Source organism: Pelophylax lessonae (genome assembly GCF_965119305.1).
Source record: "Pelophylax lessonae genome assembly, chromosome: 4".
Taxonomy (NCBI): domain Eukaryota; kingdom Metazoa; phylum Chordata; class Amphibia; order Anura; family Ranidae; genus Pelophylax; species Pelophylax lessonae.
The window spans coordinates 25495311-25521930 of record NC_138771.1 but is presented as its reverse complement, the minus strand read 5'-3'; the positions used below and the strand labels follow the sequence as shown (position 1 = coordinate 25521930).

Genomic DNA, 26620 nt, shown 5'->3' with positions numbered 1-26620 from the left:
ACAGACAGTCTGTTTCCATCCAATTGCGCTATAGAGGAGAGTGGGGTTCTAGTCGTCTTTATTTGTAAATTTAGTATGTTATTTTTTTGGAAATAAAGCTTGGTTATTTGTTTAAAAAAAAAAAAAACTGTCTCCTAACTTTTTTAGCTGGCTCCTAGATTTCAGTGAAATTTGTCAAGCCCTGCTTTAAGTTCTGCTTTACCCAAAATTAGTCTACCTCTCCATTCGCTTCAACAACATGGTGATTGTTTGTGTGTATCTCTTAATGCAGAGCTCCTGTTTAGTGTTTGCTGGTCTTGCGGACAGCTTGGTCTCGGTGTTTCCAGTATCCAGTGGCATCCCAAGTGCTGATTGCTCTTATATCTGTTCACGCACTGCCAACCGCACTTTATTCAAGATTGGTGATGAAGATCCAAGACAAAATCCATATCCTGTGCTGACAATGGAGATCTCTAATGGAGGCTCTGAGGTGTGGTACAGCAATGGGCCTGGCATCCTCATAGTGGAACTCACATCTCTAAAAGTGACCAAAAGGCTGGAACCTTATAGCGCACCATCTTTCGTTATCTCACTGGCAGCCAGCACAGATTGCAATGGAGAAGACACAGTTTGGTGCTTGGATGATAAAACCAACACTTTAGTTATGTATCATGCTGCTGACTACCAACTCTGTGCTCGATATTTCTGCGGTGACTGCAGCCCCTTGAGGGACATGTTTGCTGTAAAGGCTACTTCAGAACTGGCACCAGTCACCTTGCCAGAAACAAACTGTGACAGGCAATGTCAATCCGAAGTTAGCATCATCTACAGCCAAGATCGAGGAGTGCAACTCTTAAGCCACCAAGATTCCCTCACCGATTATTGTTCTCTGTCATCGTCTTCCTCTGTACCTCAAGGAACAGCTAAGTCCTCCTCCAGCCTGCCCAGTACTCCAGTGAGTTACAACAGCACCCTTTTCTCCACAGACAGTGAGGAGCCTGAACTGTCACGGGAACAAAGGCCCAGGATTCCTAGCGAAAGCTGGGGAACAAAAGCTCCACCTACAGAGGAAGAGAAGATACTTTTGCAGGCGGTACGGGTCCTGGCCGTTAAGGATTTGCTTTGGGTTCCCAGGTGAGTTTTGCTTTAAAAAAACATTGAAATGTAATAGACTAATCCATCCTTTCTCTAACTTTTTATCCCAGAGGGTACCCTTGAAATAATGTTCAGGTCTTAAGCAGGGCTTTTTTTCAGCTGGAACTTGGTGGAACTCAGTTCCACTACCTCTGACTCAGGTCCTCTACTCCCTGCTCACCACTATCACTTGTTAACACAGAAGTCCAGCTTCTGTACAGTATTTACAAGTGATGGCTTGTCTCCCAACAGCTCCCACAGGTCTGATCTCCTGAGTGGCTTCCACGGAGTTCAGAATGGGGACAAGGAAGATGCAGGAGCCCAGGGTGGAATGGCAACACCCCCATTGGATGAACTCTCTGCAAGTGAGAGAGAGGCAGAGCCACCTACAGTGTGCAGGGAGGTACTAGAGCCGACTGGGTGCTTCAGCTTAATACAGCAAAAAAGTAAGACGTGGAAAATGATGAAGCTTTTAAAGGGGGGGGGGGTATGGGGACAATGAAGGGGAAATTGCATGCACAAGTCAGACCTGAAGAGAGGGTAAAGTGAGATCGGGATGGGGGATGCAGAAGTAGGCAGCTATGGAAAAAGTGTGTGTACCGCACCCCTGAACTCTGCACTCTGTGTGCAGGGCATCCCAAAACTCTGCACTCTGTGTGCAGCACTTCCCGAAACTCTGCACTCTTTTTCCACAGCTGCCTACTTCTGCATCCCCCATCCAGATCTCACTTTCCCCTCTCTTCAGGTCTGACCTGTGAATGCAACTTCCCCTTCATTGTCCCCATCCCCCCCCCCCTTTAAAAGCTTTATAATTTTCTACATCTTACTTTTTTTGCTGTATTAAGCTGAAGCACCCAGTCAGCTCTGCACTCTGTGTGCAGGGCATCCCAAAACTCTGCACTCTGTGTGCAGGGCATCCCGAAACTCTGCACTCTGTGTGCAGGGCATCCCGAAGCTCTGCACTCTGTGTGCAGGGCATCCCGAAACTCTGTATGTAATGCATTCCTGCCATTTAATGCCCCTTTAGGACCCACTCGCTGTTAGTGAAATTTGACCACACCCACTATTTGGTGCAGTTTGGAGGGCGTGTGTGTGTGTGGAAGGGAGGGGGGGGGGTTAGAGGATCGTGCACGACTTCCTGCACCTATTTTCTGAGAAAAAAAAAAGCCTTGGTCTTTAGAAATCCCTACTTAAAGTCATTGGGAAAAACTCCCCTTATATTAGTGGTGAGTGGGAAAAATGCCCCCTTCTACAGTGGCGATCACATACTAATGCATATCAGGCCTAGCATGCATCCTTTTTTGTGCACATATGTTCAGTCACAATCTTACATATTATAATTACTTATAGGGATGTGCCAGGGTCCCATGGATGGAGGAGGTGGACTGGGAGGTCAGAATGCTCATTTGTAATGCAGCTAGCTCTGCCAACTGGTGTTGGCCTTAAAACTAAGCAAACAACATTAAATGGGGAGGCAATCGGCTAAAGCTCAAGGAACCCCTGACAACACATGTAGGAACCCTGGTTGAGAATAGCTGGCCTGATCCTAGGAATATATAATCCTGAGGTGTTGACCCAACAGGAGGACATCTCAAAACATTTTCTTCTCTTCTTAAATTAGAATTGATTATAAAACTGAACAGAAAAGTGTTAATTTACCTTTTTTACAAAGGCATCTAGGCCAGATCAAATTCAGGTGATCTTTTCTATAGAGTTTGCATTCTCACCTTCGCATCGATTTAAGGTGGCCTGTCTGCTTTCCAAACATATAATTGTAAAATCTTTGGGACCGGGGCCAGGCTGAGGGGTAAGCAGGAGAAGTGTCCTCCTTGGGCACACAGAACGAGAAGGACCTGCAACCTACAGACTTGTATAAAGTACTCGAAATTTCTACTTGAGTAAAAGTACAAGTGCTCGATCAAAAAGTGACTTGAGTAGAAGTGGAAGTGCTCGCAGAAAAAGTTACTTAAGTAGAAGTACTAAAGTATTCAACATTTTTTTTACTTAAGTATTGCAAGTAGTTTTTTCAAAAAATTTGCTACTTAAGTACTAAAAGTAAAAAGTACCAGTAGTTTTGAAAAAAAATTTCTACTCAAGTACTGAAAGTACAAGTACTGTGTTATGTAGTTATTAAAGAAAGAAGTCAAAAGTTTGAACATCATATTGTTTTTTATTATTTCAAATGATTTATTCAAATGATTAACCTGTGTTTGTTAGTAGTTTCTTGATGCACTTTAAGCGCTGTAGCACCATTTATTTGTTTGTTTCATATTTTCTTTTTATTGGAAAGATTTGGTATAGCAGCTTTTATTATACACAGCCTTTATTTTCGTATGCGCTGATTTACAAATGACATTATACACATTTTTTTGAGCTTTATGCAACCTGCCATCTACTGTTCTGGCAGTGGTAATTTTTTTAAAAGTAACGAGTAACTATGCAGCACAAAAAAAAAATACTTGAGTAGAAGTATCGAAATCATCGAAAAAATGTAGTGAAGTAGAAGTAGGAGAAAAAAATTCTACTCTAGGAAAGTACAGATACCGCATTTCGGTACTTAAGTACAGTACTTAAGTAGTTCTACTTCGTTACTATACATCTCTGGCAACCTATGGTGCTGAAGGGATTCACAGCCGATGGGGCACACCTTGGCTTTTCACATTAGCTACTATAGGACCCAGTGCTGGAACAAGGCTATCTAGCGCCCAGGGCGAAGATGCCAAAAGGCGCCCCCCCCCCCCCCCCCCAAGATGTATGAGCATGGTTTGTTATCAAAAATTGACTCCTCCCCCCCCCCCCAAAAAAAAAGCAGAAATTCTCTTTGAAAGCCAATTTCTCCCAAACAAGAATTCCCCTTCTTCCCAGTACTAATTCCCCCCCCCTCCCTAAATGCAGTACCCAACTCTGCATAAATCTAAGCACCCCCTTTACAGCTCAAATCCTCTCCTTCCCCAAATTCCCCTCTCCTAGTCAAAATCCTATACTCCACAAATGTCCCCTCTGAGCACAAATCCTTCTTAATCATCCCTACTAGCATACCCCCCCCCCCCCAAAAAAAAAAAAAGTCACCCTTCCTAACACAGATCCAAACCCTGCTCAGTCTGATGTGACCGTCCCTATCGAGGAGCAGGGCAGTGACAGAAGAAAGAACCTGGAGGGGAGAGACCTGGCACAGCTCTCCCCTCTCCAGATTAGGCTTTGTCAATGCTGACAGTGGTAGTAAACCTGCTATCAATACTTCTTCCAGATTGTAGCGGCAGCAACTCTTCATAGGGCGCCGCCCCTTCACATGGTTTCGCCACAAACAGGGCAGCCACCCCTTTCTGCCCACCCCTAGTCCTGGCCCTGATGGGACCTTGTCCTGGCCCTGATGGGACCTTGTCCTGTCACTGATGGGACCTTGTCCTGGCCCTGATGGGACCTTGTCCTGTCACTGATGGGACCTTGTCCTGGCACTGATGGGACCTTGTCCTGGCACTGATGGGACCTTGTCCTGGCACTGATGGGACCTTGTCCTGGCACTGATGGGACCTTGTCCTGTCACTGATGGGACCTTGTCCTGTCACTGATGGGACCTTGTCCTGGCACTGATTGTCACTCTAAATTACTTGGCCATTTTATTCTTTTTTGTATTCAAAAAGCTGCATGGCAAGTACTAGTGACTGAGCACCAAATGGAAATGAAGTGTTGGCTCTTGAACAGTACAGTGGTGATTCCGGCTGTGATAAATACGTTTTATATCTCTAGGTTTTAGGGCCGTGAACAGTTAATCCATCAAAGGGGAGCATCTGGTGTGTGTTCTTTGAGTCTCCTGGGGCTCCCTAGACATTGGGACCAAAAATGTGTGCCAAGATGTGCTCTCAGCATTGCGTTTGCACTTCATTTGTCAAAATCTGTCACACAAAGCAGTGCCTGCAGCACTTGGCTGGGTTTGCAGCTGCAGCAGATACTGGAGGATAGGGAGTCAGAATTGGATAAGCACTGGGTACACTGCACTGCAATGCTTAAGTGTTATAGATCTGAGTTGGCCCATGATAAAACCATTGACCAACCTCCAGAGACTGTTACACACTATATTGCCAAAAGTATTGGGACGCCTGCCTTTGCACGCACATACACATCAATGGCATCCCAGTCTTAGTCCGTAGGGTTCAATAATGAGTTGGCCCACCCTTTGCAGCTATAACAGCTTCAACTCTTCTGGGAAGGCTGTCCACAAGGTTTAGGAGTGTGGCTATGGGAATGTTTGACTATTCTTTAAAGCGGCACTTTTTGTGCAGGCGTTTTTAGATTGAATAGAGACCAATGGAGAACGCCTGTAATCTGCCCAAAAAGAAGCTCATGTACTTTTTTGAGCGTTGGGCGTTTTGCTCACAGCGTCAAAACGCTCAGATGTGAACAGGGGCCATTGAAATGAATAGGATTTGTCTTGTTGGGCGTTTTGAGAGCTGATCCTAGAGCAGAAAAACTCCCCAAAAACGCCCCAAAACGCCTACATGTGAACGGAGCCTTAATGTAAAGCAGAACTTCACCTAATCCCTGGTACACAAAGGCAGTTTTTTTATTTAGTTTCAGTGCTAGTTCACATATCTGTGATGACAGACATCGCATGTGATTCGCAGCGCACTGCTCTGCAAATCACATGTGATGTCTGTGTGATGCGAATTCAGCCATACAGATTTTGGGTCCGCACCATAAATCGCAGACATGTCCACTGACACCCGCTGCTATCCGACCCGATTCTGTCTGTGAAATACGAACAATAGAAAATATGATACACTTAATAAAAATAGTAAAAATCAGTGCAAATTGGGAATAATTGACCTCAAAATAAATAAATACTCTACACAATAAAAACGTGATAATAAATATAGTGATGAATATAAAGTGCAATCAATGGAGCGGCTGCTATTACTATGTGTGTTTCACTGCATACCAAATATAAAAAAGTGCAGCGCCACTTGATTAAATGCATATATATTATAAATAAATCTCATAAGTAGAAGCAAATCTAGGTGAAAAAAAATAAATATTTCATTCATATTAAATAATTGGTACAAAAATGATTTTAAAGTGAAAAAAATATTGAAAAAGTCTTTGAAAAAGAATAAATATTTAAATATAAAAGTACTGTGCTAGAAGGCTGTGGAAAAGTGTTATTTTTTGATATTTTGGATCACTTTGCACTACTTTTGCACACTCTTCTAGCACAGGACTTTTATATTTATTCTTTTTCAAAGACTTTTTCAATATTTATTAACTTTAACCACTTAAGCCCCGGAAGATTTTACCCCCTTCCTGACCAGGGCCTATTTTGTGATTCGGCACTGCGTGACTTTAACGGACAATTGCGTGGTTGTGCGACGCTGTACCTAAACTAATTTGACGTCCTTTTTTTCCCACAAACAGAGCTTTCTTTTGGTTTTTGATCATGCGCTATAAACAAAAAAAGAGCGATAATTTTGCAAAAATAACAATATTTTTCACAATTTTTTATATGAAATTCCACCCCAAAAAAAAATGTAAAAATCAAAATTCAGTGTATTCTGGGACGAAGAGGACACGGAAGAGGATGCCGAAGAGGACGCTCCGGCTTCAGCTGCCCACACCTGAGATGGCAGCGCTGGAGAAGAAATTTTCAAAGTAAGTATTTCTTCTAAAAGGTAAGTGCGACCCGGGACAGATCAGAGGCTATCCATTGTGGAATGCACTAGCCCTGACTGTCCCGAGGGTATTTTTGTGAAAAAAACTTTCCGAAGGTGGAACTCCGCTTTACAGTGACAGTGCATATTTTAAGCATGGATCACTGTATTAGTTTCACTGGTTCCCAAAAAAGTTAGGTGTCCGATTTGTCCACCGCAATATCGCAGTCCTGCTTCCTGCTATAAGTCACTGATCGCTGCCATTACTTTTCAAAAATAAAAAAAAATAAATTAAAATTCAATAAATATATCCCCTAGTTTGTAGACACGATAACTTTTGCGCAAAACCAATCAATATACGCTTATTGGGATTTTTTTTTTTTTTACCAAAAACATGTAGAAGAATGCATTTTGGCCCAAATTGATGAAAAAATTAGATTTTTTACATTTTCTTATTGGGTAGGTTTTATAGCAGAAAGTAAAATATATAATTTTTTTTTTTTATTCAGAATTGTTGGTCTTTTTTTTGTTTATACCGCACAAAAAAAAAAAAAAAAAAAACGCAATACCACCAAAAGAAAGCTCTATTTGTGGGAAAAAAAGGAAATCATTTTTTTTTTTGGGGTACAGCGTCACACGACCGCGCAATTGTCAGTTAAAATACCGCAAAAAAAAAATAGCCTGGTCAGGGGTAAACCTTCCAGGGGTGAAGTGGTCAAATAAACCCAAAGGCAGCTACTCGGCACCTCCGCAGATAGTAGTAGCACCATTATAATACAGCTCTTCACCAGACTATAAAGACAGGCTCCTTACAGGTCATACAGTGCTGCAGCCTGCACCTTTCTAATCCAGCAATTTGGGAATTAGGCTAATGCTGGATTTACAGAATTTTCTGGATTAGTGATTTTTTTTTTTTTTGGGATTATAAAACTTTTCTGGTAAAAGGTGAAAGAATACAAAACTGTTCCGTAGAACCTTGGAGAGACATGCCCAAAATATAAAGAAAATGATAAGATCTGAACTGTGCATAGCTCTGATGTTTTTATTACCTGTATTGTTTCAGACGGGGAGGTGACATTATAATCATAGGACTGGAGAAGGAGTGTGGAGGACAGAGAGGACGAGTGATTGCTGTATTACAGCCTGGAGATCTGGCAAAAGATGGGTAAGGAACTACAGCAGTAAAACAGAATTACTCTCCCTGGCGGTCTGATTAGGTCAGGATTTCTGTGCTAAAAGCGTTACATTGTTTTGCATGGAAATCTGTTGCTTTACATTTTAAAACTCACCTTCCCCTGCGATCCCCCGGCATTCTCCCCTGCTGTCCTCCCCCCGCCTTCCTCCCCCCACCTTCCCCCCGCCATCCTCCCCCCCACCTTCCTCCCACCATCCTCCTCCCGCCTTCCTCCTGCCATCCTCCCCCGCCATCCTCCAGCTATCCTCCTGCTGTCCTCCTGCTGTGGGCTCAGCCGATGCCGGCACCTGTCTTCCGGTTCCCTTCCCTGCGAGCGCTGTGACGCAGGGGGGTGGAATCGGCGGCAATTTTAAAAAATGTAGATGATAGAAAGCTGTGATCCTAACGGATTACACTGTATCATCCCATTTCACCACAGGGTTTCACCTGGTAACTTTTCCAGTGCCCTGCCTGTGCTTTTCCAGTTCTTTGTGCCTGGAAAATGGAGAACGACCATGGCGTCCAAAAAGCGTTCTTTTTGCGCAAAAGCGCTTTTTAACGAACTGCAAAACAGAGACAGCGAAACGAAGTTACTTGAAGAACTGAGCGATAGCGATTCGTGGGAAAATTCGTCATCAGGTACGGAAAGTGACGACATCGACGATTCTGATGTCTCTTTCTGGCACATCGCTCCGTTGGAAATTCTGAAGAATAATTTGATAAACTTCCCAGATTCCACAACCGATGTGCCAGAAAGAGACATCAGAATCTGGGCTGCACTATGAGTTATCTCTGCTCCTCTCCCTGTCACTACCCTGATCTTGCCTAGTGAATATAAAAGCGGCTCTCGGCTCTGTGATTTATATTTTCATACAGCCGCCGCCGCTTTTATATTTACTAGCCCAGATCAGGGAAGTGACAGGGACAGGAGCGGTGATGACTCGTATTGCAGGCCAGCTGTTTTAATGAAACCGCCGCATTAAACACACTGCCGTGCAACCGGAAGTGACGAGGGTAGGTTTTTCTCACGGGTAGGTAATTCTCACGGAACACCGGCATCGGCTGAGCACAGAACGGGGAGAGAGTGTGAGGAGGATGGGGAGGACGGCAGGGGAGTGCAGGGAAGGTGAGTAACATTCTGGGGTAATCCCGAGTGTGGCTCGGGGTTACCGCTTTTGGTACTGAAAGTTAACCACGAGCAACACTCGGGAATACCACCAGGGAGGTCAAAAGGAAATGAAATGAGACTGCCTGAAGAGCCAGCTTCTTGGAATCCGATTTTGCCTTGGTTACAAAAGATATCACCATATGCCATCAGACCTGACCCATTGCAAATTCTGTTCCATGACATTCACACCTTGATCACATCCTATGAATTTGCATACTCCCAAATCTCTTAAAGTGGATGTAAACCCTCACATATACCCAATGAAGTGAGCAGTCTCAGATGATACACAGAGATGAAACAAATCTCCCTACATAAGTTTTACTTGTATATCTGCTGTCTTCAGCTTTCTGTATTCCTTAGAATGTGCATTTCGTGTAACAAATTTTTTTTTCTTATTCAGCAGTGGGAGGGGAGTCTAGGCAAACTCTGTGTGTGAGATGATTGGAGGAAAGGCACACACCTCCAACCCCCTTCCACATAGGCAAAGGAACAAAAAAACTTGCAGAGCTGTGCTGTGAATAGACAAGCTCTCTGCTTATCTTGCTCTGTCCCTTCCCCGACACAAATTTTCAGCTGCTTTTATCTCCTGTGTCGGAGAGCTTGTCAGAAGTTATCATGCTGATAACAGAGGAACTGAGCAGCAGAAAGACACTGGACTTAGGGTATTGGAGAGAGATGGGTAAACACCACAGATATATGTGCCCAGGTCAGACTTCATGAATGGATTTTACATCCACTTTAACCACTTCTGGACTGGAAGGATTTGTCCCCTTAATGACCAGGCCATTTTTTGCTATTCTGCACTGCGTTACTTTAACGTAAAATTGTGCTGTCGTGCGATGCTGTACCTAAATAAAATTGACGTCCTTTTTTTCCGACAAATAGATAGTACTAATGACACTGGCAGGGAAGGGGTTAACAGGGGCGATCGAATGGTTAACCATTTCTGGACTGGAAGGATTGGATTTTTTTTCCACAAATAGAGCTTTCTTTTGGTAGTATTTGATCACCTGTGCGATTTTTAATTTTTGCGCTGTAAACAATAAAAGAGCGACATTTCTGAATAAAAAAAAAACAATATTTTTCACTTTTTGCTATATAACATTCCCAAAAAAAAAAAAAGAAAAAAATCTAAATGTTTCTTCCTAATAGGCCAATTTGTATTCTGCTACATATTTTTGTTAAAAAAAAAATCACAAAAAAGCGTATTTTGATTGGTTTGCGCAAAAGTTATCGCGTCTACAAACAACAGGAAAGATTTATGTCATTTTTATTCATTTATTTATTTATTTTTTACTAGTAATGGCAGCGATCTGCGATTTTTAGTGGGACTGTAACATTGCGGCAGACAGATCAGACCCCTAATTTACATTTTTTACACTTTTGGGAGGACCAGTGACATTACTACAGTAATCAGTGCTAAAAATATGCACTGTTACTGTAATAATGACAGTGGCGGGGAGGGGGTTAACCCTACGGGTGATCAAAGGGTTAAGTGTGCCCCTAGGGGAGTGTTTACTGTGTGGGGGAGATGGGCTTGTGAAATGCTCATAGAGACCTGTGTCCTATATAGAAGGATCACAGGCGCTCTGTGATCATTTCAGAGAGAACAACGGTTGGCTGTGTTTACAACAGCTGCCCATCCTTCTTTCTCAGCGGGGAGCGATTGCGAGTGGCCAGCGGCAATCGCGGCCGCTGGCCCCGTGCAACGGCATCCCCGCTGCCTAGAGGGGGCGGCTGTGTGCGCTCACCCCCCAGCATCATGCAACCGACGTAGGGCTACGTTGGTTTGCGCAGGACAGGCTGCCTGCCGCAGTAAATCTGTGGCGGCAGGCTTCATGTGGTTAACCACTTGCCGACCACCTACCACATTTTTACTGCGGAAGGTCGGCTCTATTGTGGGAAATCACGTACCTATACGTCATATCGTAGAACAGCCACTGGGTGGCACCTGTGCACCGCCGAAAGGCCCTTTTGCACGCTGATTGGACACGGGTTGCCAATCGGCGGGTCCGGTGGACCCGATGTCTACCCGCCACCTGCGATTGTTCCCTGCCGGCCCTCCGCGATCGTTTCCCAGAGAGGCAGAACGGTGATCTGCCTATGAACAAGGGAGATCGCCATTCTGACAGGGAAGAAGATGGAGATCTTGTGTTTCTGCTAAGGAGAAACACGGATCTCTGTCTTCATCCAGTCAGACCATCCCCCTTACATTTAGCAAGCACACTTAACCCTTTGATCGCCCCTGATGTTAACCCCTTCCCTGCCAGTGTCGTTCTTACAGTAAGCGCATTTTTTAGCACTGATCACTGTAATAATGTCACTGGTTCCAAAAAAGTGTCAGTTAGTGTCTGATTTGTCCGCCACAATGTTGGAGTCCCACTAAAAATTACTGACCGCTGCCATTACCAGTAAAGAAAAATTAAATAAATAAAAATAAAAATATCTCATAGTTTGTAGATGATAAAACTTTTGCGCAAACCAATCAATATACGCTTATTGGGATTTTTTTTAACCAGAAATATGTAGCAGAATACAAATTGGCCTAAATTGATGAAGAAATTTGATTTTTTTTTCTTTTGTTCATTGACAGACACAGCTCCTGAGCTTCTTAACCATTGGGTTATACTGCCCCCTACAGGAGTAGGACACTAGGCAGAAAAAAAGTCTGGCTATACCCATGGGCAGTCCCAGGGGGTATACTCCCTCTCTCTGCTATAGGCACTCAGTTTTTTCTGCCTAGTCAGGAGTAAGGACCTAGTCCCTTGCTGGGATCTCTGGTCCTGGCAATTGTTTCTTTTTGGATAGCTTTTTTTTTTTTCCTGGGAGCTCTACAATCAACTGCCGGACTGCGCGACGGGCTAGATAATATAGATCCTGTGGTCACCCCAGTCTGGCCAGCGAGCAAGCGCAGACATCAGCTCTGCACTAGGTCGGCCACGACATAGCCCCACCGGCAGTGGCGTAGCGTGGGTTGTCAGCACCCGGGGTAAGGCAAGTAATTTGCGCCCCCTAACCCGCGGGATTTTAGCACTCGAGTCTCTTCCACTAGATTAGTTAAAGAAACCTTTACCCCCTAAGCACATGTATTGTTTGTTATGAAAATACTGATGTAATTAAAGTAAAATGCATCTAAATACAAGTTTGAATGACCAGCGTGCCCCCTTTCAATGCAGAATGACCAGCGTGCCCCCTTTCAATGCAGAATGACCAGCGTGCCCCCTTTCAATGCAGAATGACCAGCGTGCCCCCTTTCAATGCAGAATGACCAGCGTGCCCCCTTTCAATGCAGAATGACCAGCGTGCCCCCTTTCAATGCAGAATGACCAGCGTGCCCCCCTTTCAATGCAGAGAGACCAGCGTGCCCCCCTTTCAATGCAGAATGATCAGCGTGCCCCCCTTCAATGCAGAGAGATCATCGTGCCCCCCTTCAATGCAGAGAGACCAGCGTGCCCCCTTTCAATGCAGACAGACCAGCATGCCCCCTTCAATGCAGAGAGACTTACCAGCAGCGGCAGCTTCTCCTCAGTTCCCCGCGTCTCCTCGAGTCCTCCCGCCTCCTCCTCGGCCAATGGCATGCATTCGCTTTTCGGCCATTCAGGCAGTGGGTCTCTGATTTTCATTCGCTATTGTCACGCAATGGGTGGGCTCGGGCGCATTGCTCTGTGCCCCGGGTTACCCTTTTTTGAAGCCTATTAGAGCCTCTGGCTCTAATCAGGTGATTAAAAAAAAAAAACACTCCGTGACAGCGCCAGTCTGCTGACTCACTCGCTGCTAACGCCACCCCACCCTACACCAATGGACAGGTGAGGCACAGTCCAGCCCCAACCTGCCATTTTCAGCCATAGGGCGGCCGCGCTGGACATCTCCCAGCCTAAAGATGGAGGCAGCCGCAGACAGTGTGTGAACTGTGTATGTCGGAGTCAGACAGACAGAGTGACACTGTGGATGCGCCCCCCCCAGATGTTGCACCCGGTGCGGCCGGCCCCCCCTGCACCCCCCACGATACGCCACTGCCCACCGGACGTGGGCTGGTCTGTGAGTTAAATGCCTTGTGAGGTCGCATATGACCGAATCTCAGCAGTTGCAGAGTTGCTCCTGGCCGACAGCCCCCCATTTCAATGGCGAGGGATTCTGTCTGGAGTGGTTCCTGCCTGGTTCCTGGTATGGTGAGTAGCTGTCCCCCCTCTCTCTAGAGGGTTTTGGGGTGGATGTGGGCCCCTCCATGGGACAGTCAGGTCCCCTGGTTCCCCTAGTTCCCGACAGGCACCCCCCTTCATCTGTTCCCCCTCCAGTTAAGCTGGGGCTGTGTGGGTGGTCTGGTCCACCTCCTGGGGTGAGGGCAGGGCGCTATGCTGCTGATGGGGGCAGGGGGGTGTGCGGCCGGCGACCGGACAATTGGCTGTTTCTGGGGGGCTGTACCTGGTTGGGACTCCTGCCAGGGCCCCCGTCCTGCCTGGGCCTGAGGCCTAGGGATTCCTCCTGGGTCCCTTGGAGCCTCATGGTGCAGCGCGAGACCGCCATTTTTTTTTTATTGGTTATATTTTATTGCAGAAAGTAAAAAATTTTTTTTTTTTTTTTCCAAAATTGTCGGTCTTTTTTTTTTGTTTATAGCGCAAAAAATAAAAACCGCAGAGGTGATCAAATACCACCAAAAGGAAAGCTCTATTTGTGGGAAAACGCAGTGCCATATCGCAAAAAAAAATGGCTTGGTCATGAAGGGGGGTAAACCTTCCGGGGCTGAAGTGGTTAAATATGGCAAAAAGCCTGATGCCATGTGTTTGGAAGCAGACCTGGTGTCATTCATTACTAGACTGGCAAAAATCCAAGTAAAGGTCATTAAAGTGATATTAACCTCTTGATGCCGACAGTACTCAAATATGCGGCCTCTTGGCGGGACGGCCCTGACGCTGAGCGGCCTCATATTTGCGTACCACAATATATGTACAGTTGTGCCTAGAGCATGCGCCCTGCGCGCTCCTGCCACTGTTGCCAGCTGCTAATGGAAAGCTCCCGATCGCTACTTGTGATTGGGAGCTTTCCGATCATTTGTCTGCTGTGACAGCAAATCACAGCGGTCACATGATCATAAACCCCGCCCCGCCTCCTGACATCTGAATGAAACCACTTAAAGGGCTGTTAGGCGCCGCCAGCAAGGAGTTCAACCCAAGAACAAGAACATAATATATTGTATATTTTGCAGCTTGCCAATCCACAAATCTGGTGGCTGCATTTTTTTTTATTTTTTAGGCTTTCTCCACTTTTGTTTCACCTGGTTATCCAGCCAGTAACACACTTCCTCTCTTACGGTGTCTCCAGCCCACTGGAGGAGCACCGTAGACACCATTGGAAAGCAGCATTGTCAGTCTGGGGGGGAGTATAGTGTTTGATGGACTAGCAGATTTACATGAACTAACATATTTAGGCCTCTTTCACACATGCTGTCCGTTCGTCCGTTTTTCATCCATCCGTTGACGGATGAAAAACGAACATCAATGCATCTCTATGGAAAAACGGATGACAACGGATGATCATCAGTTAACATCCGTTTTCATCCACTTCCGTCAATGTCCGTTTTTTTGCAAGGATGAATGCCCTATTTTTCATCCATCAAAAAAACGGATCGGACGAAAAACGGATGTAAACGGACAAACGGTCTGTTTTTCATCCGTTGTTGCATTGGTAGTGGATGTAAAAAAGGATGAAAAACTGATGAAATATGGATGAAAAATGGATGAGAAAGGACGAAAAACGGATGAAAAACTGATACATTTTGACTTGACTGAACTGATGAACTGAACGAATGTGTGAAAGGGGCCTAAAGCTGAACTGCCACTGATTGTGTTAATGGGGGAATCTAGCGATTTTCTTTCTTTCCAGCTGTGGAGGAAGGAAAGAAATTCAAATAATCTATGGGCTGCCTATGTCTCTGCATTAACTGGCAACCTGTGTTTAGGCATTTGCATATCCAATGCTTAGTTTGGGTTGCCTAGGTTTGTGGTGGGCCTAAAGAGTAGGACAGGCCAGAGGGTTAGAAGTGTGTCCCCAGCGAGTGCACTGACTTTTTAAAACTGTGCATGTGAGCATTGTGCTCCCCTCCCTCTAGCAGCAGCGGCTGAGCTCAGCATTGAAGTCAGAGTGCCCGCTGGGGGTGCACTTCTAACCTCCAGCCCAAAGGGTGTTTGACTAGCTGGAAGTTTTTGCAGACAGGCCTTAAACAGCCAATGGAAATGGAGTGGAAAAATAGCAGCTTTTTTTAACAGCTGAGCAGTGGTATGCAGTGACTTGGGGATGCAGAAATGTATCGGGGGGGGGGGGGGTATTGGAAACGTGCAGGAAAGGTAAGTGGACAGGGACACTCTGCAGGGGACACAAGTGGACAGGGACACTCTGCAAGGGACACAAGTGGACAGGGACACTCTGCAGGGGACACAAGTGGACAGGGACACTCTGCTGGGGACACAAGTGAACAGGGTCCATTGCTGGGGACACAAGTGTACAGGAACCATTGCTGGGGACACAAGTGTACAGGGACCATTGCTGGGGACACAAGTGTACAGGGACCATTGCTGGGAACACAAGTGTACAGGGACCATTGCTGGGGACAAAAGTGTACAGAGACCATTGCTGGGGACACAAGTGGACATTGACACACTGTGAGGGGGACACAAGTGGACAGGGACCATTGCTGGGGACACAAGTGTACAGGGACCATTGTTGGGGACACAAGTGGACAGAGACACACTGTGGGGGACACAAGTGTACAGGGACCAGTGCTGGGAACACAAGTGTACAGGGACCATTGCTGGGGACACAAGTGGACAGAGACACACTGTGGGGGGGACACAAGTGGACAGGGAGCATTGCTGGGGACGCAAGTGTACAGGGAGCATTGCTGGGGACACAAGTGGACAGAGACACACTGTGGGGGGACACAAGTGTACAGGGAGCATTGCTGGGGACACAAGTGTACAGGGAGCATTGCTGGGGACACAAGTGTACAGGGAGCATTGCTGGGGACGCAAGTGTACAGGGAGCATTGCTGGGGACGCAAGTGTACAGGGAGCATTGCTGGGGACACAAGTGTACAGGGACCATTGTTGGGGACACAAGTGGACAGAGACACACTGTGGGGGACACAAGTGTACAGGGACCAGTGCTGGGAACACAAGTGTACAGGGACCATTGCTGGGGACACAAGTGGACAGAGACACACTGTGGGGGGACACAAGTGGACAGGGAGCATTGCTGGGGACGCAAGTGTACAGGGACCATTGCTGGGGACACAAGTGTACAGGGAGCATTGCTGGGGACACAAGTGGACAGAGACACACTGTGGGGGGACACAAGTGTACAGGGAGCATTGCTGGGGACACAAGTGGACAGAGACACACTGTGGGGGGGACACAAGTGTACAGGGAGCATTGCTGGGGACACAAGTGTACAGGGAGCATTCCTGGGGACGCAAGTGTACAGGGAGCATTGCTGGGGACACAAGTTTACAAAGACACACTGTGGGGGACACAAGTGTACAGGGAGCATTGCTGGGGACACAAGTGTACAGGGACCATTGTTGGGGACACAAGTGAATAGGGACCATTGATAGGGACACAAGTTTACAGAGACACACTGTGGGGAACACAAGTGGACAGGGACCATTACTGGGGACACAAGTGGACAGAGACACTGTGGGGGACACAAGTGTACAGGGACCATTGTTGGGGACACAAGTGGACAGAGACACACTGTGGGGGACACAAGTGTACAGGGACCATTGCTGGGGACACAAGTGTACAGGGACCATTGCTGGGGACACAAGTGGACAGAGACACACTGTGGGGGGGGGGGACACAAGTGGACAGGGAGCAGTGCTAGGGACACAAGTGTACAGGGACCATTGCTGGGGACACAAGTGGACAGAGACACACTGTGGGGGACACATATGTACCAGGAGACTGAATCTATTTTTGTTTAACAGCTCAAATTTATTTTGACCGCCCTATCTTTTTTTTTTTTACTAATAGATTCTGTATTATTCAGAATCCTATTATGTGGATTACAAAAAAGATCGAAGTAAAACGTATTTATTCGTTTATAAATGACTGATTTATTTGGCCCGTCAATGTTTTAAAATAAATGGTGTGGCCCCTGTATTAAAAAGTTTGGAGATCACTGGTCTAGAAGCTGGAAATCACTGTAGAAAACACCAGACCTAAACCGCTTTCTTCTGGGTGCCAAGCGGACGCCCTGCTACATTGTTAGCACAGGAGGTTCACCCCTCGGCACGAGCGCCATTCAGAGAATACGTTGCATCTTATAAATCAGGGGTCTTCAAACTACAGCCCTCCAGTTGTTCAGGAACTACAATTCCCATCGTGTCTAGTCATGTCTGTGAATGGCAGAGTTTTGCAATGCCTCATGGGATGTGTAGTTCCGCAACAGCTGGAGGGCCGTAGTTTGAGGATCCCTGCTATAAATGAATGCAAAGCGTTCTCTGATTGGACAGGGTGAAGCCTCCTTTAGGAAGGATACATTAGCGATCAGTGTGAAAATAATGCTTCTTCATAGTCCAGTATGCACTGCTGCAGTATTACTTTCAGATATGTGATCGCTCTGTTCTCTGTCTTTCAGGGTCTGCATAGAAGCTGCGGTTGTGTCCAAGGATTCCGTGGTCTGCTGCCTGCAGAGTGACACCCTGGGCTGGATTCTGTCAGTCTGGAGAGGATGGGGGGCTGCAGAGTTTGACATTTTCTATAGTTCAGCTGATGAACTCCGGAGACTGGAGACCTGCATGAGAAAGAGGAGATAGCACAGCGATGGTGATGTGAACTCGCATATGACGGCTTCCTCTGCTTTCACATCTCCAATGAACCCCTTTGTGGAGATGTCATCCTTGATGAAGACGTAGGAACAGCATGGAGTAAAGTGATCTCTATGAAGCGTTTTAATGTAAGAGAGAAAAAGTGAGGCTTGGAGGAAGATGACTGCAAAGTATCAAAAGCTGTTTCTTCCAGCAGTCTTGTAGAACAGCAGATGGAATAACAGCAGCAACACTAAATGCAATATATAGGCACAGAGCAGATAACTGCTTACAATGGAGGTATGCAAATAAATGTTGCCTGATGGTAACTGTCCTCAGGGGTGTCAGGTTCAGATTGGACAATTTGATGTCCAAGAACTTTCTTTGAATTATAGAGTATTAGAGTATTTATTGAATGCACTAGCTGTGCTAGATTGCAAAGCTGTAAGATTTATATACTGGTTTGGCAAACTGTAAAGCTGCAGAAGATAAGAACATACTGTGCGCTCCCTGCCCGGGCCTGTACCATATGCAGCAAGAGCTCCATTTCCATCTCTTCACATTCTCTTCTCACCCAGATCTGCAACTCCTGGCAGCTTGTAGTGCACTTTCAGTAAGGAGCTTTAATGGGTGTTCATGTGCAATGTGCTGCCGACTTTACTGTCCCCAAATTCATCTAAGAGAGTAGAAACCTCAGACTGCCACAATAAGGGCCCTTCACGCCTATGCCCAAGCACTAACATGCATTTCTATACTTTTATGCACTTTTTTAGTTTATTTGTTATGCAAAGTGTTGTAAAAACATAAAAATCCCCATTCACACGTTTGTGTTTTTGGAGCAGTAAAATGCTTTAGAAACTGCAGGCACAATGAGAGATGAGATCTGTGCTGTTATCACTGTCCGTGGAAGGACACATGGACAGTACAGAAATATGAACACTGCCATTCATTATATTGGCACAGATCTGATTGTGCATTTTGCCTATAGTTGTAGATATATTTAAAACCAAACTTCGGGAAAAGCAGGACAGCCCCACAGCAAGGGTTAAATGCTTGTTTAAGTCTGGGGCTTGGGGTCTCCAAAGGGCCACATCATAAACAAATCTCAAATCAACTTGAGTTCCCATTTACATCAAAGTCCCCATCAGAGTGACCCCTTAAATCAGGGTCCCCATCAGAGCCCCCCTTACATGAGGATGCCAGCAGGTTCCCCCCTTACACCAGGGTCCCCATCAGAGTGACCCCTTCAGGGTCCAAATCCGAGCCCCCATTACATGAGGGTGCCAGCAAAGCCCCCCCCCTCATTACATCAGGGTCCCCATCAGAGCCCCCTTACATCAGGGTCCCCATCAGAGTGACCCCTTAAATCAGGGTCCCCATCTGAGCCCCCATTACATGAGGATGCCAGCAGAACCCCCTCTTACATCAGGGTCCTTATCAGAGCCCCCCTTGCATCAGGGTCCCCATCAGAGTGACCCTTTACATCAGGGTCCCCTTTAGAGCCCCCTTACATCAGAGTCCCCATCAGAGTGACCCCTTATATCAGGGTCCCCATCAGAGCCCCCCTTACATGAGGATGCCAGCAGGTTCCCCCTTACATCAGGGTCCCCATCAGAGCCCCCCTTACATGAGGATGCCAGCAGAGTCCCCCCTTACACCAGGGTCCCCATCAGAGTGACCCCTTCAGGGTCCAAATCAGAGCCCCCATTACATGAGGGTGCCAGCAGAGCCCCCTCCCATTACATCAGGGTCCCCATCAGAGCCCCCTTACATCAGAGTGACCCCTTAAATCAGGGTCCCCATCTGAGCCCCCATTACATGAGGATGCCAGCAGAACCCCCTCTTACATCAGGGTCCTCATCAGAGCTCCCCTTGCATCAGGGTCCCCATCAGAGTGACCCCTTACATCAGGGTTCCCATCAGAGCACCCATTACATGAGGGTGCAGAAGAGCCCCCCCCCCCTTACACCAGGGTCCTAATCAGAGCCCACCTTACATCAGGGTCCCCATTACTTTCCCCTTTACATCAGGGTCCCCTTCAGTGTCCTCCTTAAATCAGGGTCCCCATCAGAGTCCCACCTTACGTTGGGGTCCCCATCAGAACCCCCCTTACATGAGGTTCCCAATCAGTGTTCCCCTTCTGTGAGGGTTTCCATCAGAGTTCTTCCTTGCATTAGGGTCCCCATCAGAGTCACCTCTTACATGAGAGTCCCTATCAGAGTCTCTCTTTACATCAGAGTCCCCCCTTACAGCAGAGGGCTGGATTTTCCCTCAGGCCATAGTTTGCAGACACCTGGTTAGGGGACGGAAAAAGCAGTTTTGCTTACATGCTCTTCCGCTTCCCTGGCAGACTGCGCTTCCCTGTGCTCCACAGTGGACTGGTACTCCCTGTCTACACATCCAGGTAAAGGCCATGGGCCCTGCATCAGATTTAAAGTGACATTAAAGGCAATAAAAATAAATAACAAACATGTCATACTTACCTGCTCTGTGTAATGGTTTTGCACAGAGCAGCCCCAATCCTCCTCTTCTGGGCTCCCCTGTCAGCGCTCCTAGCCCTTCCCCCCCCCCCTCCCGAATGCCCCCAGAGCAAGCAGCTTGCCACGGGGGCACGCAAGCAGGCTCGCTCCCGAGCCACTGCTCTGCATGTCCATTCACACACAGCCACAGCTCAGCCCTGCCCCCTCTCTCTCCTCATTGGCTCACTGGCTGTGATTGACTACTACTGCTGTCTCAGCCAACAAGAAGGGAGAGTCCCCGGAGAGACGAGGCTCTGGTGCACATCGCTGGATCGCGATGGGGCTCAGGTAAGTATTAGGGGGGAGCTGCAAAGAGAAGATTTTTTAGGTTTAGGTGTGAACTAGTCGCATAGGAGTGTATGGGACCCTAAAGCACCCCGGTGGCTAGTAGTGGCAGATAGTTTATCCCAAATAGTCACCCTTTGCTGATGTACAAATGTTTCTTCATTCAATAAATAGGATGAAAAGATGTTTTTTAACTGACCGCTGACTTTTATACATGTTTAATAATAAATCTATAATAAAAGATATTTGGTGGTTGTTGTGTTTGTAAATCATTTTACTTTATAGGAGGGCGTTCCTCTATTGTATATACTCATGATTACAGTGGAAGGAAACTCCCCAGTATACTCCCCTCCACCTTCCAGGAATGTGGCGGTTACATCCCGCACCTGCTGCTGTCATCTTTTCCCTGTTGTCCTGGTTTTTTTTGGACTCTTCATTGGCTGATGGCGAATGACATCTTTCTGTTACAGCTAAAGTGTGCCGGGAATGCACGCTGAGCTGCGCATGCATGGCGCAGTGTACATTTGGTGGAAAACTATGAGTAGGCAGGTAAGTTTGCATTATTGGCCAAGATGTTCAAAACTATGGCGCTGCTGGGTCCCCAAAAAAGGAGGATGAAGCTAAAAAAAAAAGTTGTAGGGAATAAATACAGTCACAGCTGAAGATGGTTGCAGCACCCCTGGACCAGGTCCTGATGCATATTTACACTGCTAAAAAAAAATTAAAGGAACACTTTTTAATCAGAGTATAGCATAAAGTCAATTAAACTCCTGGGATATTGATCTGGTCAGTTAAGTAGCAGTGGGGGGTTGTTAATCCGTTTCAGCTGCTTTGGTGTTCATGAAATTAACATGGGCAACAATGAGACAACCTCCAAAACAGGAATGGTTTTACAGGTGGAGGCCACTGAAATTTGTTTTTTCCCTACTCACTTTTTCTGACTGTTTTTCACTAATTTTGCATTTGGCTAGGGTCAGTGTCACTACCGGTAGCATGAGGCCATACCTGGACCCTATAGAGGTTGCACATTCGGTCCAAATCCTCCAGGATGGCACATCAATACGTGCCATTGCCAGAAGGTTTGCTGTGTCTTCCAGCACAGTCTCAAGAGCATGGAGGAGATTCCAGGAGACGGGCAGTTACTCTAGGAGAGCTGGACAGGGTTGTAGAAGGTCCTTAACCCATCAGCAGGACCGGTATCTGCTCCTTTGTACAAGGAGGAACAGGAGGAGCACTGCCAGAGCCCTACAAAATGACCACCAGCAGGCACTGGTGTGAATGTCTCTGGTCAATCAGAAACAGACGTCATGAGAGTGGCCTGAGGGCCCGATGTCCTCTAGAGGGCCCTGTGCTCACTGCTCGGCACTGTGGAGCTTGACTGGCATTTGCTATTGAACACCAGAATTGCCAGGTCTGCTACTGGCACCCTGTGTTTTTCACAGATGAGTTCACCCTGAGCACATGTGACAGACGTGAAAGGGAGCTGGAGCTCCAGCAGACGTCCTCTGACGAAACGCGTAGGGCGGGTCCATTGCGTCATTACGTCACTTCCGGTCTCGGACTTGGGAGCCGTGGAACGCGGAAGCTTCCCGGCGTCTCTCTACACTGATCCGAGGCAGCTTCACCGTGAGTTATTACTACTTTCTACATTGGTATAACTTTGCAAACTACTTGATGGGGCTCCCCTTTCCTTTCTTTCCGTGAGATTACCAGCCGGTGCCTTGCGGGATAAAGAGAGGACCCCACGATCCACCCCTCTTGGGACCACTTCATGTGAACAGGTCGTATATACCTCACCTAGTGGTCATCGGGGGTACTACAGCACCTACACCTCTAAGGAATACAGCACTTCAGTATTCACTTTGGTCACATATATCCATCACTTCACCACCAGGGATTTATATATTATATATTGTTTGATTTACACTGTATCACTATTGGAATAAACCCACTACAATATCTGCTCACTTGTTGGCACTATTATTATTTTACAGATAAAATTCACCACACACCAACAGATCTTATCGGTTGTGGTTACTGATAAGGAAATGTGTGGTTTTTAACCCTTTGGAAATATAATCAGTTTTCACATATTTATTATTTGCCGGTGTCACTTCCCTTTTTTTAAAAAGGCATTTGCACATTATTGCACTATAATCAGCACTCAATCACTTTTCAGGTAGCGCCGTTTCAACCCCTTTTGCACATTTCACTTTATCCTTAACCCTTCGGGTTTGGTTGTTGGCTGCTTACACCTTTACACCCGTTTTACACTGTTCTACCTCATACTCCATAGCGCTGGTCACCCTTGCCTTTTACTCTTTACCAAGTGCAGAAGAATAGTGCTCATCAATAATGAGAACGTCATCTGTGACAAAACGCGTAAGGTCACGGTGTGCTGACGTCATACGCGTTATCTTCTTGGAGTTTAACAGGCAATCCCCACTTGTGGTCAAGGTGATCAGGATTGCTGTTTTGGATTCCCTGCATAATTTATTTAGCTTTCTGTTAAGCATATTACCATTGGGAGGCATGGAATAATCATCATATGATTCTACACATCACTATTCACCTTTGAATTAATCTATGGACATTTATTTGTTATCATACTGAACTTTCATAGCTCGACTCACTGGATAATAGATGGAATCAGTTTGTCATCAATGTAATTGAAGCTCTATCTCCTCGTTCAGCCCATGGGAGCATAGTATTTAAGGAACAAATACAATAGGTTTTTCCAAAGGGGTGGAGCCCTGAAACACCTAACCACGCCCCCTAGTATGCAGTGACATCTCAAATGCCTTCATGTGAAGCTGTTCCTCAATGAGCAGGCCAAAGATACACAGAAGCCGTCGAGCAGGCTTGACCGCTTCCAGCTCAGTACATGACAGCGGTCCCTTATCTTTCTCCATCCCGCCACTTCCCAGCAGAATTCTGCACCACCAGCCGCCAGCCTGCTGAGCTCTGCATCATAAGGCCGCTCCACATATGACTCCACATATGACTTCAGTTACTGTACATTTGGCGCTTTTCCACTGCATGGTACCGCATGGTACGGGTTAGAACGGTTCGGTACGGTTTGGTACAGTGGAGCTTTTCCACTACATGGTATGGCGTCGATACGGCTCGCTTAAACAGTACGACCTCGGTTGGGGTTCCAAGCAGGCCGTACCGATACCATATCCCACAATCCTTTGCATGCAGCATTGATTGTTTGATACTACTAGCCACTGAATGGTCAGAGAATAGTTGTAATCCCAACCACTTACTAAGTACTACAACAGTGGAAAAGCAAACCAAGCCGAGTAGAGACTATACAGTACCGAATGGTACCGACTCGTACCACGCAGTGGAAAAGCAAACTGAGCCGAGCAGTGCCAAGCAGTGCCGAGTGGAGCCGAGCCGTTACTGGCAGTGGAAAAGTGCCAATTGATGACATGCTGATACAGAATACTTTATTAATCCGAAAGAGAAATTGGGAAAATGTTGCGACACAGACCCACTTAACAAAAACAACACAAGATCACAACAATAAACTGAACAAGATACAAAAACGCAACAAAATGACCAATAATCATTAGCACCAAATTAAATCTACACTGCAAATAAAACATCAATACAACTAAAATAGAAACTCAGAATACATTACACATTCCTTCCATTATCCAGTGAGTGCATTATATCTTTTTGATTTCATATTAATAAACAGCTTGCCCTTAGATGGTGGCGCCCTCTCTCGTTTCCTTCTACAAGTTTGCATTATTGCAGAAGAGACATACCATGTATCTTTTGCAATAAAAAGCTGCCTGCTAACAGTTTTACAAAAAGTAGGTGTAGTTCCACTTTAAGTAACTGTTAGCTGGAATAGGAATGAGGAGGAGACTGACTTGGAGAGAGGACCTGTAATCAGAGAATTGGAGAAAGAGGTGATGGAGATTCAATGCTTATTTTTTCCAGACCATGGAAAGACCGTAATCATTTGAAGGTAAGGCTGTTTACATGTAACATGACTCACCTATAATAGGTAGGTATATAAAAGTATTTTTTTTTTTTTTTTTACCTAAGTGGATGCAGCATTGGTCCCCCGGGGCCTCTAATACTGAGAACCGAGCGATCGAACACTACCAATTTCTCAATTCCAAGGACTCCCTGAGTCCCTGTCAGTCAGCAGCTCTCTGCTCTGCCCCCATCCCCTCCCCTCCTGCATTCACTGGATTGCTGGGCTGTGGAGGGAGGGATCGGCTCAGGCTCTCATCGGCTCGCTGAGAGGCTGAGCTGGGTGCCGGTCCAGGCATGTGGACGGTCCCGACTCCATTGCTGTGATCTTGCCCAAGCCTGGACTGGCCCTGTGACATCAGCCGACAGCTGGCTTCAGCCCGCAGTCTGCTGAAAACGGGTCACAGGAGTGCAGAACGAACTGCACTCCTGTAATCCACAGAAGTACAGCCTAACGAGCTTTGGCTGTACTCCTTTAAAGCGGAGTTCTGGCCACAGAATCTTTTTTTTTTTTTAAGTCCCCCAAACAGTGACCCTCCGACCTCTATATATCCACTAATCCTGTTTCATACAGTGGAATAATATTTTTGCAAGCATAAAATCTTACTTTTTAAAATTTCTGCAGAGCGCCGCCATCTTTTTGCTGTTTCGCCGAGTCTGCTGTGGGGAAATGTGTGCCCTGCTTCCTGGTTGTAGTGGGCGGAGGCCGGTGAATCCAGCGCGAAATCTCGCGCATGCCCAGTAAATATGGCGCCGTCCGCACTGTGCTCCGCCTAACATCACGTAATTTCCTGTTTGGAAATAACGCGATGAGAGGAGCGGCCGGCCGCCTACGTCACTGCCAATTGCATCCTGGAAGTGACGGCGCGGGCCGCGGCCGAGGACGGAGGAAGTGGATGTAAAGGTGAGTATATTTTCCTCTGTAAAAAGGTAAGTAAAAAAAAAAAACCCTGGGAATATCCAATTCTGGCTCATGGAAGGATAAGGAAGAGGATGACATAAAATGTAAAGGCATGATTTTCTGCCAGGAACTCTGCTTTAACTGTTCATAAAATGATTATATAACAGCTAGCACATTATGGGGATTCCCCTTCATCAGGTCTCAATGATATTTGCAAGTGTTTAATGAAGTCAGGGAAGCAAATGACAGATAAGTCTTAAAGTTTAACTATGGTTAAAATATAAAATCATATATTTATTTCCACATTGTACTTCAGTTATTTCTAGCCAACTCCTATAAATCCGAATGATCTTGAAGTTTGTAAACTTACTTTGTGAAGATCACACACATTTCCTTCCTGGAATTCTGTGACACGTAGTCACTATGCCCTGTGAGTAGGCACTACTGTGCCACACATTTCACAGAGGCTGCCTTCTGTACAGAGGTTCTGAGAGGAGGAGTTCCAGGAGGCGGAGTCAGTACAGGAATTATTGATTGCAGGCAGCAAGGTACCATGGGATATGTAGTCCTCATAAACGGAGGGGAAGCTGCAAAGCATGCTGGGGATCCAGGAAGTTGTGGAAAGAGACGACCAGCAGACAGGCAGCACTTGATTTTTCAAGTAAGCTTATGTTGGATTGTCAATAAAAACTATTGTTTGTATTATTGCGATGCTGATGTTATAAATTGAAAATGTATGCTGTGACCAGACATTAATGGCTGTGTGTTGAGTTATTTTGAGGGGACAGCAAATTTACACTGTTATACAAGCTGTACACTCACTACTTTACATTGTAGCAAAGTGTCATTTCTTCAGTCTTGTCACATGAAAAGATAGAATAAAATATTTACAAACATGTGAGAGGTGTACTCACTTTTGTGAGATACTGTAGATAACGTTTCTGTCAAGTTATAACTTCTGTGTGTGACCCCTGGGTGATTTTTTTCTAAAGCTGGCAATGCATGGATTGCAATTCTGCTGG

General features: G+C 46.2%; 1 protein-coding gene across 2 annotated transcripts in view; it reads left to right on the top strand.

Moving 5' to 3' along the window:
- The window catches only part of LRRK1 (leucine rich repeat kinase 1), a 439003-nt gene extending 420854 nt beyond the window's left edge, over window positions 1-18149 (top strand). For both annotated transcript variants that reach the window (XM_082253047.1, XM_082253048.1), the window contains 3 exons: window positions 272-1113; window positions 7819-7920; window positions 17729-18149. In XM_082253047.1, the coding sequence (XP_082109173.1) occupies window positions 272-1113; window positions 7819-7920; window positions 17729-17906 (1122 nt within the window). In that variant the 3' untranslated portion in view covers window positions 17907-18149. The remainder of the gene's footprint in view (window positions 1-271; window positions 1114-7818; window positions 7921-17728) is intronic.
- The last annotated feature ends 8471 nt before the right edge of the window (window positions 18150-26620 follow it).